The 18618-nt window shown below is 49.7% G+C and overlaps 1 protein-coding gene across 1 annotated transcript in view; it reads right to left on the bottom strand.

Annotated features, from left to right (window-relative positions):
* Nucleotides 1-18618, bottom strand: part of ELAPOR2 (endosome-lysosome associated apoptosis and autophagy regulator family member 2) — a 121269-nt gene that overhangs the window by 39569 nt on the left and 63082 nt on the right. Inside the window, exons 5-12 of the mRNA XM_054988728.1 lie at nt 12778-12864; nt 10694-10799; nt 8337-8489; nt 7895-7983; nt 6947-7127; nt 3102-3230; nt 1492-1582; nt 877-979 (exon numbers count right to left, since the gene is read on the bottom strand). Coding sequence (XP_054844703.1) covers nt 877-979; nt 1492-1582; nt 3102-3230; nt 6947-7127; nt 7895-7983; nt 8337-8489; nt 10694-10799; nt 12778-12864 — 939 coding nt within the window. The remainder of the gene's footprint in view (nt 1-876; nt 980-1491; nt 1583-3101; nt 3231-6946; nt 7128-7894; nt 7984-8336; nt 8490-10693; nt 10800-12777; nt 12865-18618) is intronic.

The following is an 18618-nucleotide window of genomic DNA, read 5'->3' as shown; positions in this document are numbered from 1 at the left end:
CTCTCTCAGAGCTCTCTCAGCCCCACCCACCTCACAAGGCGTTTTGTTGTGGGGATAATCATAGCATACTTTGTAAACTGCTCTGAGTGGGTGTTAAGTTGTCCTGAAAGGTGGTATATAAATCGACTGTTGTTGTTATTGTTATTATTATTAAATATCTGTCTGTTTATTGAGAGGGGTTCTCTAGTTGGGACGCTCCTCACATTCATTAGTGGGGATCCCCCAGTGACCCCTCTCATTGCCTCCTCATTGCTGCCAATTCCCCGTAACTCACAAGGAGGCCTCCCCTTTGGGGCATCAACCGCAGCTCACTTGCCCCTTTGCTCCTCTACCCTGGAGGGAGGGCAGCCACAGTCAGTCTTTGGGCACGGGAGGACCGCCACCACTACTCTGAGCAGAAAGGGCAGGAACACAAGGGGGGGGAACGACTGCTGTTTGTCTTAGCAGCCGTCACGGGGGAGGATCCCCCCATCCTCTGAGGAGCCTTCCTCAAACTTAGGCGGCTCCTCCTCCAACAGAAGGCTCTCTCGATTGGAGAAAGACTTCACACTTGAGCCAAGAGGAAAGGCAGGGTGTACATCATATTTTAAGAAATAAATAAACCTTGCTCAGTGGAGTCGTAGGATAAGGGCAGGCTCCACCCCACTAGCTTCATTCAGGAGAGAGAGTAGGAGAGGAGCTGGGCATGTCCGGAGGCAGCAGCACCTGGACTCAGTCCTGCCACTTGGATCAGCGTGGAGAGGGGGCTCAGGCACCAATCTGTGCGTGCGGAAGGCAAGCTTGGCTTACTCAGTAATAATGGCCAGGTAGAAATACAGCACGCCAGATGCCTAACACTGCAAACACCTTGTCAGCCCTGACCACCACTTCACTCACCACGATGAAATACAGTGAGCAATCTGCAGAGCAGACGGTGTCAAACACGAAGGAGATCCGCCCGAGCTCCGAGCCCGTCATCCCTGTGATGGAAGTTGGCAGCCTGTTCAGCCAAGAAGGAACAAAACATCACAAAGGTTTCCAAAAGCTCCCTGCCAGTCCAAAAGAATGCAAGATGGAAGAGACCAAGCCTTCCCTCGCCAAACCCAGCGCCATCTCCTCTTGTGCCCTTGCCCTGCAGCCAGCCTCCCTCCTCTTCAGAGGGGCACTGCAAAGGCAAGCTTGGATCCCCCACTCATTCAGTGCCGAGCCTCAGCCGGGCTGTGTGTCCCCCACTCAAGAAACATCGATGCAATCAACGCCTTGGTGGGGGGCTTCCTGCTCTGCACAACATTTGGGAGTGCTCCCGTAGGACTTCCACCCTTAGGAGTTCCTACCCACCCCTTCTTGCATACCTTGCCCACACAGATCTTCACCCTGCCGCCTCAAGCCCTCTCCCCCACCCCCCTCATTTTACCTCCACACAGCACTGTGAGACAGACACCATGGGGGATGCAGAAGAAAAATCAGAAATCTCCCCCCCCCCCCAAATTCAGAAATAAAGTTGCCTCTTACTTAAATCCTGGTATGTGAAGGTTCAAGATGAGATAGTCGTCATCTGTACCCCCCGCTCCACTTTGGATGTGATCGTCAGCTACTTCCCAGCCTGAAAAAAGAAAATCCCATACAAAAAACGGGTCATGTATCATTTTTAAAAAATAAACAAAACCATGATGGGAAAATGCTAGTTAATATAATTACTTTTGTTTTGAGCCAATTTAGATCCATTCAAGTACCCTACAATATAAACATTCCAGCACGCTAATTTTTTAAATCACGAAGAATGTATTTAAAACCAAAGAGAACATTTTTGGCACAGGAGGAACAGCAGCCACGAATTCACCTGCCGGCCCGAGGACCTTATTTATAATTACTTATACAGTGCCATCAATGCGCATTGTGCTTTACAAAGTGCAAGGTAGCTCCTGACCTTAAAAATAACGTTTCTAAAAACAATCTAGAAAGGAAAATGTATGTGTTTATATTGAGCTGCTCTGTTCCTGACACCATCTAGTCACAGACACCAAAACTGGGCTCTGAGGTGTGGCAATCCCTGTCACAGACACTGTTGCTGATTGTGAGAAAATCACTGACTGATCTGAAGCCCCTTTGGCAATGTGGCAAGCCCAGGTAGTTAGCAAGGCTAGCCATGATCCAAGGACCCCTCAACCACCTGCTAAAAACACCAGCTGTGTCTTGACAGTGTCTTGTCTCCAGGGCCGGATCTACGGTTGCCAGAGCTCAGGGCAACCGTAGTCAGGCTAGTTGCATGCGCGCGCTCCTGGCGCTGCGTGACGACGTCACTTCCATGACGTCATCACTCTGGGGCACCCGCCCCCGTGGCAACCCGGCTGTCCTGGCACGCTGTGGAACTGGCGGCGGCAGCATGAGTGGCTCGGAGGCTGCCCGCGCCGTTCACCTGCCCCGCAGGACAAGGGGCAGCTGGCTTGCCGCGCACCCCTTGTCCTGGGGAAAGGCGAACGGCATGGGCGGCCTCCCAGCCACCTGCGCTGCCTTTTGCCTTTCCCGCAGGACAAGGGGCGGCCAGCTTGCTGCGCGCCCTTTGTCCTGAGGAAAGGCGAATGGCGCGGGCAGCCTCCGAGCCACTCGTGCTGCCGCCGCCGCCACCCGCCGCCGCCGCCGCCAGCTCCGCGGCGCGCCAGGACAGCCGGCTTGCCGCGGGGGCAGGGGGGAAAGGCGAACAGCGCAGGCAGCCTCCCGAGGCAGGCAAAAGGCAGTGCGGGTGGCTGGGAGGCTGCCCACGCCATTCACCTTCCCCCAGGACAAGGGGCGCGCGGCAAGCTGGCTGCCCCTTGTCCTGCGGGAAAGGCAAAAGGCAGCGCGGGTGGCTGGGAGGCTGCCCGCACCATTCGGCTTTCCCCAGGCGCGCTTCCGGGGCTGGCAGTGCGCTCCTGGGGCTGGCAGCTGCGCCCGGCGCCCCCTCTTTGGTGGCTCCGGGGACAGACTACCCCCCCTGCCCCCCCCCCCGTTGATCCGGCCCTACTTGTGTCTAAGGACCCACAGCAATTTAACAGACTTGAAATGAGGAGTTCCTGACTTGGGGGGGGGCTCCTTCTTTGACCCACCACCTCAGCCCCCCCCCCGAGTGGGAAGGGCCAGCTTACCATTCATTCCATCACATTTGGAGTTGCCAACGTTGAAACATGAGGTCTTCATATTGTGAGGGAGCACGTTCCACCACTTGTACTCCAATCCCAGAGCTGGTTCAGTACCAGGAGGACAGGGTTTGCACTCTACAAGAAGAAACAAAAAAAAAAGACCACATGAAATAATCCAGTCTCAAAGAACGTCATTTAATTAATTAATTAATTATTTAATACTCTCACTTCCTCACTGAGACTTGAGGCAGATTACAGAGTGTTATTTAGTACAGTCAATTCAAGGGCATTTTCAATAAATGATGTAATAGGATATACAAATTTGCAAAGATTTAAAACCAGCAGGAATCCAATACAGAATTGAAGAAATGTTGAAACAGAGTATAAGCAATTCTAAGACTGACATATTAAACAACTTAGAAACTGCCCAGCAGGGTCATACTTACAGCAACAGACAGAACCTAGTAGTAAAGTCTATAGTCCCTATCCCTTTAACTGATGCATCGCTTTGAGACCTCTTCCTTAAAGTACAGCCCTCCTATATGAGTAAAAAGCTCTCTTCCATACTTTGTATAGTCTGCAGAAAGTCAGGTGAGTGGGAGCTTTCATGACCTTTCAGGGACGCCATTCCTTAGCGTGGGGGCCACCACAGAGAATGCCTGCGTGCGGGCAGCTTTTGATTTTGCCCACATCCCTAGGCAGCTGATTCCGCTGCTGAATTACTCTTAACGTGAAGGCTTTTTCCTCATGTTAAGCCAGTACATTCCCTCCTGTAGTTTAAACCTATTATTGCAAGTTCTATCCTCTGTTGCCCACAGGAACCGCTCCCTTCCCTCCTATAAGTGGCAGCCTTTTAAAATACTTAAAGAGAGAAATCATCTCTCCCCTCCAAACTGAGCATTCCCAGGTCCCTCAGCCTTTCCTCGTGGGGTTGGGTCTCCAGGCCCCTGAGCATCCTGGTTGCTCCCCTCTGCACCCGTTCCAATTTCTCCACATCCTTTTTGAAGTGAGGCCTCCAGAACTGCACACAGTACTCCAGGTGGTGCCTGACCAACACGGTATATAGTGGGACAAGGACATTCTGTGATTTGGACGTTATGTCTTTGCTGATACACCCCAAGATAGTATTTGCCCCTTTTTGCTGCTGCTTCACACTGAGTGCTCATATTTAGTTTCCCATCCACCCATATCCCAATATCTTGTTCATATACACGGAGCCTCCATATTACCAACCATAACCTCCATAACCAACAGAGCCTCCATATTAATTCTTTTAGTGTTCTCAGTGCTTTATTCACAGGTGCCAAGATGTTCCCAGCAGCTATCTCGCAGAAGAGGATTGTTTTGGCTACCGCTGCTCCAGCCTTGGGAAACTTTCGCTTTCTCAGCTTCAAAGAGATTGTTTTGAGAACTATGGGGGGAGGTTGGGTCTGCTGGGTTCTTATACTTTGTAACTCATGCTTTGCCTGTCATTCGTAACAAAATGTCAGATCTGTGGCTAAATAACAATTGTAATCCAGACTACCTTCTGCAATCAGACAAGAGTCCGTTGTTTCCAAAAAGATTTACTGAAAAAGCAATCATTATAGTCCACTGGCCCAGATGCGATATCTGGGTTGGTACATGTGTATTGTTACGAATGACAGGCAAAGCATAAGGTACAAAGTATCAGATCCCAGCAGACCCAACCTCCCCCCATAGTTCTCAAAACAATCTCTTTGAAGCTGAGAAAGTGAAAGTTTCCCAAGGCTGGAAAAGCGATAGCCAAAACAATCCTCTTCTATGAGATAGCTGCTGGGAACATCTTGGCACCTGTGAATAAAGCACTGAGAACGCTAAAAGAATTAATATGGAGTCTCTTTGGTTACATATATAGGAAGAACATTCTAACCCTGACACACGGCTACCCAGAAGTGTATCCCTCATCCAGTATGCATGTTTTGAATTTTTGAATTTTAAATTTTTATTTATTCGTGCAAAAACATTTTAAAAAATTAAAAAGCAAACAGGAGAGAGAGAGAGAGAACAAAAGAAAGAATACAATGCTGGCTACAAAAAACACTATTAGCAAATCTGTACATAGGTCTATATATAAAGGATTTCCAAATCTATACATAACGGATTTCAAAATATCTAACCATAAGTCCATGCGCAGTTGCTTTCTATATGTGATATGTTCAAATGTTGATAAGTTTATGATGTCTTCAACCTAGTGATTCACAGGAGATGAACTCTTGTCTTTATAGTGTTGAAGTTCAAGTCTTTTAGCAATTGTAAGGACATGGAGGGTCCATTTATGTTGACCATTGGTTAGATTCCAAGTCGTTTAACAGTGCATGAACATCCTCAAAATAAATGCGTTTTCTAAAACACAATTAATATGACTAATAACTTCCTCCCAAAAGGGCCAAATGACTAAACATGACCAAAGTGTATGCTTAAGAGATGCGCCTTGTGAATTACACTGCTAACGATTAGACACTGTACTTAAACCTTTAGTAAAAAGAAGCTGTGTTGTCCAATATAGGGGTGTGCGCTTTGCTTTTCCGATTCGGGGAAAATGCCTGAATCAGATCCAATCTGTAAAAATTCAGGATTTCTGAATCGGAAATCCCAAATCAAAGGTTCCCAAAGCGGTTTGGGTCGCTTCAGGAAGCTCCAGGGCCCTTCCCGAGCTTCAGCTGGCCTGCGGGGAGGGGATCCACCCCCACCCCCCCACAGGCCAGCTGAAGTTCCCCACTGGACACCTCCCGCCAATCTGGTGAAACGCCGTTGACCACCACTCTTGGAGTGCGGTCCTCTAACCAGTTCCCTATCCACCAAACTGTCCTATAGTCCAGTCCTCAGTTTTCCGGTTTACCCATTAGAATGTCATGGGGGACCTTATCAAAAGCTTTACTGAAATCCAGGTAAATCATGTCGACAGAGTTCCCATGATCCAGTAAGCCCGTCACTCAATCAAAGAAGGAAACCAGTTTGGTCTGACAAGATCTGTTGGGGACAAAACCATGTTGACTTCCACGGATCACTAAGTGGGTCTTCAGATGCTTACAAATCGATCCCTTTAAAATCTGCTCTAATATCTTCCCAACAACAGAAGTCAGACTGACCGGCCTGTAGTTTCCCGGGTCATCCTTCTTTCCTTTCTTAAAGATTGGGATAACATTCGCTCTTCTCCAATCTAGTGGCACATCCCCAGTCCTCCAGGAGGCCATGAAGATGATGGACAGAGGCTCTAATGTTATCCTGCTGTGGACTAGCCCCCTTCTGCAAGCTAATGGGGCGGGGGGACACCACATGTACAACATGCATTGTATGTTACAAGGAAAGGCTAGAAGATACACAGGGAGGCAGCTTCAAGTCTCAGCATCTGGGCCTACCCCCACATTCCCTCTGGCACCAAAGCTGGTTGTGTGTTCTTACATGCTCTCTCTTCTGCAACCTCTCCCAAAATTCTCATCTGTAATAATTTTGTCAGGCACTGAAGAGCAAAAAATGGAAACACCTTACAAAAGTACTTCTAATAATAATATAAAGGTAATGGGAAAAGTGATTGGCTTTGCAAAAAAAAATGAAAAAGAAGGTGTCCAATCATTTTTAAAAAGAGAAAGTGGAAAGTGCTACTGTGGCTACGGCAGAGGCAGTTTTGCACTCGGGATAGAGCTCTGCCCTTGTTGGGTTCCCCATTTGTCTTCGGTCGAGTGGGTTTTTGAAAACGTCTGGCAAGGGGCTATCTGTAAACATGCTCGGCAAACATGCCTTCTACCGCACCGCCATGAAACTACTCAATGCAAAGTGTTGTCTGTAACCAACTGCCACAACAGAGTTCTGGTGGCACCAAATTCTCCTACCCCACATTCCGTCCGAAAACGTGTCCTGAGGGCACGGGGTGCAGAAAGAGGAGCCGTTGCTGTGGAAGCCGGGGTTGCAAGGGGGGCACTCCTTCCTCTCCCCAGAAGGGGGCAGTGCCACTGCGCCAGGAAGCTCCTCCCTGCAGATCTTGGTCTCCACCCACTTGTACATGAGCCGAGTCTGAAACAAAACCCAAAAAACAAGAAGGTTCCACGACTGGCCTAATCGAGCCAATCACCTCTCAGGTAGGTAACAGCAAGGCAGGAGAGCAGCGGGAGGAAAAGGAAGGAGGGCCACCAGTAAACATCACAGTCGTCAATGAAATCTTATACAAATGAGACTTGGGAAGAGGACAGCAGGTAACCAATATATGCCAAATGCATGGTGGTAAGAATGTAATAATAAAATGAGCATTTTATGCTGTCTGATGAGCCTTCTCTGCACAAACCTGTCCCTTGAGGCGGGCTGCTCGGCCTCACTAAGAGCAGAACAAGAAATAACACTGGAAAGACTGGATCTCTGCCATTCACAGAAGTGCTTTTTTAGAGAAGGACAACCCAGAATGTGTTTACTGAAAACCACTCAGACTATTTAGGGTAAAAGCAGGGAGAGAACTGAGAAATACCTCGATGACGATGATGATATTCAATTTCTAGCCCTCCCTCCCTGCCAACAGGCTCAGGGCAGGTTGCATCATAAATACAATTTAAAATCCCCAAGACGGAGGTCCTTCTCCATAACAATCCGCCCCCCCCCCCCCGCTGACAGTACACAGGGTGGGGGGAGGGAGGGAAGAAGGGGGCCACGTTCCAGTCAGATTGATTCGCATTGAGGGCCAAGATGACATGTCTTTCCAGGAGCTACCCACAGGCACATCTTTGAATGTCCGCAAGGGCTCCATGCGAGCGATCGGGGGTGGGTGGGCGGGGTGTGTGTCTGCTGCTCACCTTTCCATCCTGATCACATGGGGTGTGGATTTGGAAGAAGTCCTTGTTGGCGCAGGGCGGTCGCTCCTCGCACTGGCTTGCCCCTTCATCTGAAAGCAAAACAGAAGCCAATACCCAGTGCGCTCAGAGGAAAACAGCCCGGGCTTCTCCCCAGCAAAGATGGCTGTACTTGATACAGGCTCAGTTGTGCAGCGCTCTTTCCTGACGGAAGCCCGCAAGTGCTCAGCGCTCTTTAGCCTCACACAGCAAGAAAACACCTTCTTGTTTGTGATGATGTCCCGCACGTTTCTTTTGTTACTGTGTTCTTAAAATGAGTTTTGTTTTGATGCCTTTGAAGTAATGAGGCACAACAGCTATCCCTGCTCACACATACGGCACGAAACAACCACTAATAACAACGGCATGCACTGGCCCTTTGCACTTTACCTGGTGCATCCCATACCTGCGTAGTGAGTTTCTTCTCGACACTTAGTGCAGTCCTTCGCACCCATTTCCGAGTATGTATTTTTAGGGCAGACCTGGCACGTGGACGCGCCAGTTATGTTGCTAAATGTGCCCGGTTTGCAAGGGAAGCATTCAGAGGTGTAGGCCACTCCTTTAATACAAAACAGACACCGTCAGAACGATTCAGCCAGGAGCACTTTCTGCAGCGACACAGATGAGTCAGTGAGGGATACCAATAAGTACAGGGCAAGTCATGGTGTGCACAGCGTCTGAGGGCTCTCAGGTAAGCATCTGGTGCACCTAATCTCACCTTTGCACTTGCCCCAAGTCACACACAACGTCACGAATGTGGGTAATCTGCGGATTAGAGACAATGCTGCGGGGCCAGACAGCGCTGGGCGGACCCCCAGGCCATCCGTTGCCTACCAGTAGGTGGAAAGAGACTGCAACTGCCCATGAGAAACTCGAGCTTATTATAAAGCAGAATGAGCGTTCACTTCAGGCAACAGCAGGGCAGACTGGCTCTTATGGCCACGAGGAAAAATCTCAAAGGGCCGATGGTCTTGGCAGCCCCCGCCCCCACACCAGTGCTACCCATTCTCCCTGCCCAAGCGAGGGACAGGCACCACCATCTGCCAGAAGACAGCGGTTCTGGCCACACACGAGAATGGGAAGGAGGGGCCTGGCCTGGCCTCACTCTCGTGGCCAGAAACAGCCTGGTGCGGCCCTGTGCACACAGGACTGGCACAGTGTATTTTGTGAGGGACCCGTCCGACTCGTTCTCCCACCCTCCCTCCTTGAGGGGTGGGCCAAGGACAGGTTGAGGTAGGGCCTTTTTCAAGGGCCCTTTTTTCCTGCAAGTCCGCCCTTCAGCAACAAAGTGGAAAACAATTTCAGGGGCAGCAAATTAGGCGCATCTGTACAATGGCTGCCATCTATTAAATCATGAAAAAGCCAAGGGAGGGAGGAATTAAGAGAGAGACAGTGCAAACACGCTGAGGGAGGAATTAAGAGAGAGACAGTGCAAACACGCTGTGGGGCTCCATCTGGGAGTGGTGGTGTGAGGTTTCACACACACCACACATCTGCACAACCACCCTTCACAGCCACCAACATGGACTTGCCCCAGATCTGGTCAGCTGCACCATTCTTGTGACATCAGTATTTTCATTTTCAGTTAGCAAAAGGCCTTAGCTAACATGGCTAGAGGACGTAAATTCTTACAGAAAAAGTTCCTCAAAATCAAAGCATTCGTATGCATCTAAAAATGATACTAATTCATACTTCCCCCCTTTTGAGGGAAACTACGCAAGACACCCGTAAGGAACAAATGTCGGTTTCCTGCAAGTTTCCATAGGAAGTGTAGTGAGAAAGAATGGCTGCTGGCTGCGATTCTCCACCAGGAAGAAGAGGGAGAGAATCCCTCCCACCGTTCGAGGACCAAATTGAGGAGACCAGCCCAGGAAGCCAGCAGCCAGCCCCCCCCCCACATGCCCGCTTTGCCATGCGGTGGTGGTGCCAAGGGCTTCCTCTTCTTCCCACCCCAGCCAGGATCGCTTGCAGCAGCCCCAACCACCAGCTTCCTCTCAGGGACCAAGCAAATGCCGCTCTGCCACCTCCCTAGAACCAAGGGCTGGAGCTTTGTCTGCTTGGCTCCCGCTGGCCACAGCTGGTGCACTTCCCTTGCTCCCCTAAATGCACTCCGCGCTCTGCAAAGAGGGGGTGCCACAGCAGCAGCCGGAGGGAGCCAAGCGGCACCCCCTGTGGAAACCCATCAAACCAACACGTGTTCTTCACATATCGGGCATCTTGTGTAGTTCCCCTCTCAGGGCCAAGCTACAAGTGACGAAGGACACTTGCTTGGCAAGTGAACAGACTCACGTGTATGCCTCCCTGTTCACTTGCCATTCACTTGCGCTCCACTTGATCAAGAGGAGCGCAAGTGAATGGCAAGTGAACAGGGAGGAATACACATGAGTCTGTTCACTTGCCAGGCAAGTGTCACTCGTCACTTCTAGCTTGGCCCAGAGTCTCTCTATGTAAGTCTAACAATTCCCCAGGAGAGGTCACCACTTACCTGCAACTGAATCACCTGTTAAGAAGCTAAAACAATACTGGGAACAATTTATCATGTTAAACCTGAATTTCTCTCTACAGATATGGAGGAAGGCAAAATGGAAAACAGAAGGAGGAACATAATTTTTATACTTTATATGTTCTGTCAAAACTAAGAAAGTCTGTTGTAGAAAGAACAGTGAAGTGTGACAGGTATTAAGTTGCTATAAAATGTAGAAATATGAGTATGCAGTTCAATAGCTGTGATACAATTAAAATTAAAACGTTCATACGTTATACCTTCAATTGTGATGTTTTTCACTAATATGGGTTTCACAGCTTGAGAACTCATAAAGATCCCTGTTGTTCTCCAGTACAATATATTAGCACCTGATTTCAGTGTTACCTGGGAAGGAAAATGAATGAGTAATAAAAGGCTCACCTTAGAAAAGAAACGAATGAGGCAATGGCTGTTTTCACACACGTAGGATAAGGCACTTTAGTGATCGTTTTGAAGTAGATCTTTCTGTTTCAAACAGGAAAATCCAGCAGCGAGCATCCCCTAAAGTGTATCAAAAGTGCACTATCTGACGTGTGCGAAAGTGGCCTCTGTGGGGGACAGCCTGAGTAGACTTGCAGCGGGACGCACCCCTGACAACACAACCAGGTTAGACACAGGCCCAAAGAACGGAGGACACACCCTTTGCTCCCTTCACTGCCACTACAGTGTCCAGCATAGAAAGGGTCACACTTCAGATGGTACGAGGAGGTGGGGGGAGGGGGCATATTTCAATTTTATTTTGCTTATTCATACAATGCCGTATTTCCGTAAAGCCAAGCCCACAGCTATTTCCAGTGTGCAGGGGTTCCTTGGTAGACATGGCCACCTGTAATGCCCTCTCAATCCGATACATGCAGAGCAAACCACGCTGGAACTATCCTCCGCTAGAATCCTCACTAACGCTAACCGTCGTTTCTTTTACTTTTGCAGCTACCAAGAAATATAAACATCTGTTAACTCTTGTAAATTACAAGGGCCAAAACAGAAAATACGTCCATGCCTTCTGAGATAACAAAGAGGTTGAGTAATGGCACCCTCTTCTTGAACTAGTTTGAACAACCTTGTAATCAAACAGACTAGCAGTTCAGCAATCAAAACATCTTTCCCCCATTTTATGCAATATAAGCCATTCTGAAGAAAAGCCTTAAGCTTAGTACTTAGGTCATGTGCTAAACCAAAGATTAAAATGGAAAATAAGACGGATGTGTGCCAATAAAAGGGACACATCTACCTCAGGCCAGACTTCGGAAGGCCTGTCTCTTCTTTTCTGGGAGGATCTGAAACCCACACTCTGTTCGTTTTCAACGGCTTGTCTTGTATGTAAACCCACCAGAAGGAGCCTTTGGCGCCCGGCAGGCTGCTCATGCAATGGAGATTATGGACAAAACCAGCTCATTTTGATATTAAAAATGTGGAAGCCTGTTACAAACACTGTAAGAAAAGCAGCCCAACTCAGGAAAATCTCGAGGGTCTCCCCTCCTGACAGCTGAAGGAAGTGAGAAGTTTTGCCTGGACGGCCTTCTGAAAGGGCAAGAGACTGTTGGGGTACTGCCCTTTCTCAGCTCATCTTCCCTGGCGGCTGAGGAGAATAACCAAGTAAAAAGACGGACTAGAGATGAAAGCCCATCTACCCACACCCTCCTGCCATTAGCAGCTTCTCCTTCCAGATAATGTCAAAGCCCCTCAAGTTCCTCAGCCATCAGAAGGAACCAGCAGAAGTCTCTGCCTCCAAAATGTCTCTGCTTTTCACAAAGTGAGTTGAAAGGGTAGCCCATCTCTCTGTTTATTACTAGCTGCAGGCATAATCTCAGTTACTTGCTCAATATCCAGGCCAATGGCGGTTTCCAGGGAAAGAGCCAGGTCTGAGATCCCATAAAAAGCAGGGGGGAGAGGGGTTTTCGACAGTTTGCACAGCTGGAGCGGAGGTAGAGGTCCATCAGTGCCTCAAGGGTTCAGAGAACGGGGTGGGGCAAAAAGCAAAGTAAGGCGCCTCAGCATCCAGTCACGAGGAGACCAGCGTTCTTTGGGAGCTGCACGGCAGGAGGCACCAACCTTCCCTTTAAGAAGAGCGACTTCTGATGAATGAAAAACATCCTGAGCTACTCCCCTCCCTCCCCACCTCTGAGCTTGTGGCCAGGTTTTTTTTCTTTGAAGAGCAGGAGAAAATAAGCTACCAGCTAAGTAACACAGGGGAAAATCCAACGAAATGAAAGCTTTTAAGAACGCTCTTTTTCTGAGTCTTCTAGGGATGCCCAAGCTCCCCTGCACTAGCGGCCTGCGGTCTAGCCCTTGAGAGAAGGCAAGCAGGCCACACCACACTTACAGAGCGGGAGGCCCATTCACCGTCGTTGGTCAGTTTCATCCACTTGTCACTTGTGGCGTCCATCTCTTGGCACTGGTCATTTTGAACCTGTGGACGGAAACAAGGGGAAGCATCAAACGCCAGGTTAATTTGGGGTCAATCGAAGCCTAGGCACCAGCATCATACAGCAGTCGGCAAACGGGTAACATTTCTACAGCATTTTTACTACTCATAAATACTAGATGAAATTTGTATTACCTAGTCAGCTATACACCAGTGCATACTCCAAACTGATTTGAGTGTATGGTGGTCTGTAAAGCTGGGTAAAAATATTTTCAATAAATACATTTGGTGCAGTAGGCCACTGCAGATGGAGGGGCAGGGAGCCGTCTTCCCTGGGGCCACCACCTGTTTTGCTCTTGGGCAAGATGGAATTCGAATCCGTGGTTCATTCTTAGCTCCTAGACTATACGGGACGGGGGCTGAGGAACCAGGGGGGTCCCTGCAGGCCGATGCGATGCAATTTGCACAGCGCTTGGATGCCAGCCTTCGGGGGGGGGCAACAGGGGGGCATTTTCTTATGCAAAGGAGCGCTCGGTGGAAAACCAGACCCATTAACAGAGGCCACTTCAGTCAACAGCTACTGCTCGCTGCAGGCTCCGCCTTATCTTAGGAACGATCTTGAGTCTGATTAGGGAGTGAATGAAGAGCGTTTGCTCAGGAACTACAACTTTGGCAGAAAGCCGAGAAACAGAATAGACACCAACTACCTCAGTAAACAGGGAGAGGGGGACTTCCGGGAAGAAGCAGGAAGTAGCCTAAGAAAACCAATCTGGAGACATGCCGGACGGACAGAGGAGAGGAGGAAAGAAGGGCCTTGCTTTGCCGTCTATCTGACTCTCAGATTTGCTGCCCCCTGCAGGTATTGTGTGTCTTCTGCCTTCTTTGCGCACAAGATGTTGTATTTCCAACACTCACAAGGACTAGAACCTGAACTTCTGTGTTCAGAGGTGGGGGTCCTCTGGTGACCAGCTGGACTGCCTTCAATGGTGTCCCGCAATGCCCTTCCACGGCCAGCTTTAGGACGCACCTCAAATCTCCCGCCATAACAAGCAACTGCTGGCGATGGGGGGGAGGGGGAAGCAGAGCTGAGATAGAGACGGATCAATTTCAGGTCACACAACATCTCATTTTCTTTTGGTTTTGAGCCACAGTGCAGCAGAACATTTCCTGGTGCCCCACCAGCTTTACGCCCATGGGATGGCCATCCGCATAGAGCCACAGCTCCAGCAGAATGCCTGTTGTACACAGAAGCCGCTCAATCCTTGGGAAAGACCCCTCTTGGCCTGAGACCGAGGATAGTCATTGTGCATCATACGGAGCAATACGGAGCCCCGGTGGATGTAGGACATCTACACGCTCTCCACGCGGAGGCCCTGCAAGAAGCAAACGCATCCCCTTGCCAGCCTAGAACAGACATGCGTACAGCGGGGTATTTAGAACAAGAGTCTGAGATCTTTAACCTGCGTATACCAAAGTCAAGACATAGCCCAGAGCTCAGAACAACAAATAAGCACTCTTAAAATGAAAAGGTTTTTTTTATTGAGATAACATAAGCCAAATAACTGTTACAAGAAATATGAGAGAGAGATTGCAAAGCAGCAAACCAAAACCTGCTCCTAACAACTGCCGGTCTACAAGGGGAAACAAAGGGGGGAGGGGCGATGAGAGCACGCGACCTGTCCTATAGAGCGTGGAGATCCTGTCGAGTCCTCGTGTGAAGAGCAGAAGAGTAGCGTGTAGAGACGGAGACCAGCTCGTGTCTCCAAGGAGCCTGTGCCGCACAGGGGCAGCAGCTGGAAAAACTGCTGCAAAGTATAGGGGATCCGTGGGCTGTAGTTAAACTGCGGATGTTCACGGACTGGGATGTGGTGGCCACAAGGTGGGGCGATGACAAGTGAGCAGAAGACTGGGAGTGACAGATGGCTGCCTCTGGGAGGAGGATGGGTCTATGGCCAGCTGCGTTAAGGCCGTCAGAAATCCTAATTCTTGAGAATAAAGTGGGGAGGAAGCAGATATGGGGGAAAGGGAGTTTTCCCGGTTTGCACAAATGTTAAAAATGCTTCCTGGAGGAGGTTGGGAGGAACCCGGCTCTAAGGCTGGGTGAGTAACAAGAGCAAGGAGAGAGCAGCAATCTTCTTGTACGGTCACTAAGATGAGGGGAGGAAGTGGGGGGGGGGCAGCCATCGCTCACGGTCTTGGAGACTGGGCTGTTCATGAGCACCAGAGCACTGCGGGAGGAGGCTCCCAAGTCCTCGGGGAGGATGGCCCTCTGGTTTCATCAGCCTGTGGTGGGCTTTAGGGAGGAGCGGGTCTGCATTCCCATTGCTGCTTAAGAACTCTCCACCTTGGGCTTGGCATGGCTGCTGTATCACGAGCCACTGCTGTTCGCTTGCCTTCAGCAGAGCAGACGCCATTGTCTAGCCCTAAGCCCACGTTAGAACCAAAGCAGAGGCCCAAACACGCACCCCCTTAAGGCACGGGTCTGGGGGCTACAGTGGTCCAACGGTCTAATATTTTATACAGTAACTTCATACAATCCTATTGGGCTGGCTGTGGCCAGAGACAAGAATGCTGGGTTGGACGGACCTTCTGTTTGAGCCTGCAAGGAAATTCTCAGCTTTGGAGGGTAGTTACAGGGAATGCTTTGAAATCTCGTGACAGCTGGGAAATTTAATCCAATGAACTGGCACACTGCCCTCATGTAAGTAGCAATCCGCCCGGTGATGGATAACTTATTTGCTTATGACACGTTTGTCCGTGGTCCTGCTTGGACAGGGCAATTTTACATTCATCAGTAGCCACTAACTGTTCAGGAAAAAAACAAAACTGTTCCAGTAGCAACGAATAACAAAGGACTGGCTATTCTGTGCCAGCAAGCATTTAAGACAAGCATTAATTTTACGCTCTCATCTAGAGTAATGAAGAGGCCTCTGTGAAGCAGTGCTCCTAGAAACACTCAAGCGCCAAATTTTAATCCCCATGGTGAAAACTATACTAATAAGGTGGGGGGGGGGGAGTAAAAATTAAAAGAAATGCCCAACCAATCAAATACTCATGAAAAATATTTTGGTGAGCCCAATATTTTTAGAAAGGTCCAGCACAAAACTGAGTGCAGTTTAAAAAGATCGGGGTGGTGGTGGTGGTGGGGGTTGCTTTTCTGAATCCAAGCACAAAAACAAAGAACTTGTCCAGGGGGAGGCAGTGTCAGCTGGCAACTCTATCTCCACATACACACATACAAAACTGACAAAATATATTTATCTAGTGGATTTTGTTGCACCCTCCCTCCAGGGATCTCAGCGCAACATACACAGCTACGCCATTCCTCAGTTTAGTCTCAGATCAACCCTTGGAGGTAGGGTACACTGAGAGAGAGCGACCGGACTGCCAGTGCGGCTGGGAGACAAAGGGGTGAGAAAGAGAGGGATAACATTGTGCCAACGGCACTTTCAGCAATTTCCCAGGAGTGATGTCACGTCCCCAGTAGGACATTGACGTAACACTTTAGGATTTGGACCTCACTTGCAGGCAGGGCTTTTTTTCAGCTGGAACACGGTGGAACGGAGTTCTGGCACCTGTTGAAAATGGTCACATGGCCGGTGGCCCCGCCCCCTGATCTCCAGACAGAGGGGAGCTTAGATTGCTGTCTGTGCCACCGGTGCGGAGGGCAATCTAAGCTCCCCTGTCTGGAGATCAGGGGGCGGGGCCACCGGCCATGTGACCATTCTCACCGAGGGCGATTTAAACTTTAAACCCGCCCCCCCCTGTTCCAACTGACCCAAAGTGACGTCATTGTGCAGTCCTGAGTTCCACCACCTCTTTTCCCAGAAAAAAAGCCCTGCTTGCAGGTATTTGCTAGAAGTGATGGTGTTGTGCCCCTGGGGCAAGGCTGCTTTTCAAAACACTTTTTCCTCCCAGCCACCCCTTGGGGGCCCACAGAGAGGGAGGCCAGGAGGCCTTCTGCTGAAGCGAGAGGCCTGCTTGCCCTAGCTTGGGGATGAGCAGGATTTGAACCTCAAGTCTCCCCGATCCTCGGCCAACACATGAACCATCACACCACAGTGGCTGCCGAGCCAGGACCTGCCTAAGGCTCGTTCGTAAGAATCGAACCGTTCCGGGCATTCCAAGGGGGCGTGGCATGAACGCCCATTCTCTGTCTTGGAATACATCAACTGGGTGCTCAATCCCAATTTTCATCACAGTTCAGAAGGAAGTCCCATCCATTGACTTACTGTGGCACACTCATTCCCGCTTTGCAGGTTTTGAAGATTATTTGCCTGAAGTGGTAAAAAGCTACCAGTAAATCAGAGGCCAGAAATTATTCCCAGATTGGCAACATTTTCACTTTTCTGTGACAGAAAAATCAATCACCGCCCCGTCAGGATGCTACAACTTGAGGGCATCTGGACGCAAATTTATGCTGCTGCAGTGGAATCGCTTGGGGGTCTCTCTTTTAAGCCAACTCCCTCCCTCATAGGGTTAAAAACAACACGGAACATGGTTCCTGATAGAGTACATCTTTTATAAGAGTAAAGTGGGAGAGCTGCTGTTGACGTAAGCGAAAGACGGTGCCCTCGGGCTGCCTGGATTTCTCCGCCCCCGTTTAGAGGCCTTGGGTGCCCAGGACAGAGCTCCGGGCCCCTGGCTCTTCCTCTCGGTCTACACATCTGAGTCAGGCTGGGCAGAGGCGGGGAGACTGCGGGAAAGAGGATTCATTCTTCACAGAGGAAGAGTCAGCAAGGGCGAGAGGCTCCAGCGCCGCTTATTCTGAGCCACCTGTTCTAAGCTGCCATCTACTCCATTCAGCAAGTGACCTGACTCCGCAAGGGACCCAAGAGAGGGTGGGAAGCAGGGACACAAGCGACACGCAGGAGGAGGAGGTGAGCCCTCTTCACACGGCAAACCCGGATTTGCTGAATGCCCATGGAGGGAAAGCAGGCAGCGCCCTCCGCTCCAACTGTTATTTTATTTATTTATTTATGTCATTTATAGTCCACCTTTCTCACTGAGACTCAAGGCGGATTACATAGCGTGAGATTGGTACAATCAGTGGCAAGGACAAGGGCAGGCATTTCCATACATTTCCATAAACAATGTCATGGGGTAAATGAGTATAAGTTTACAAAGACATAGCATTAGCAAGGATCCAGTATGGGGTTGAGGAATTGCTGAAACAGAACATAATCAATTCTAGGACTTACATTAAACAACATGAAGCACAGGTAGTATATAGGAGTACATATTTAAAGCAACAGATAATATGTAAGGCAACATAATGGTGAAATCTATGGTTCCTAACTCATTAGCGAAACATCTGGGGACCCCTTTCCTACAATACCGCCCTCTTAGCTGAGAAAAAGTCCTTTTTGAATAATTCAGTTTTGCATTGTTTGCAGAAAGCTAGGAGCGTGGGGGCTCTCCTGACCTCCTCAGGTAGGCCGTTCCACAGGGTAGGGGCCACCACAGAGAAAGCCCGTGTACGGGCTGCTGTTGATTTCGCCCATGTGCAGGCTGGCACCTGCAAGAGACCCTGGTCAGAAGAGCAAAGCTGCCGTGGAGGGACATAGGGAGGGAGGCGGTCCCGTAGGTATGCTGGACCAAGGCTGTGAAGAGCTTTGCCTGTGATAACCAATACCTTGAACTGAGCACGGTAACTGCTGGGTAGCCAATGGAGTGACTGCAGGATGGGGGTGATGTTCAAGCTCCTGCTCGCTCCTGATAATAGTCAAGCCACTATAGTGCATCGTGCAGCATAGTGAGCAGCTGGTGCAAACACTGCCGGGTTGTTTTCAGAACGCT

This window comes from Eublepharis macularius, chromosome 9 (assembly GCF_028583425.1).
Source record: "Eublepharis macularius isolate TG4126 chromosome 9, MPM_Emac_v1.0, whole genome shotgun sequence".
NCBI lineage: Eukaryota > Metazoa > Chordata > Lepidosauria > Squamata > Eublepharidae > Eublepharis > Eublepharis macularius.
The sequence above is the reverse complement of the archived record's forward strand: the minus strand, read 5'-3'. Positions and strand labels throughout refer to the sequence as shown.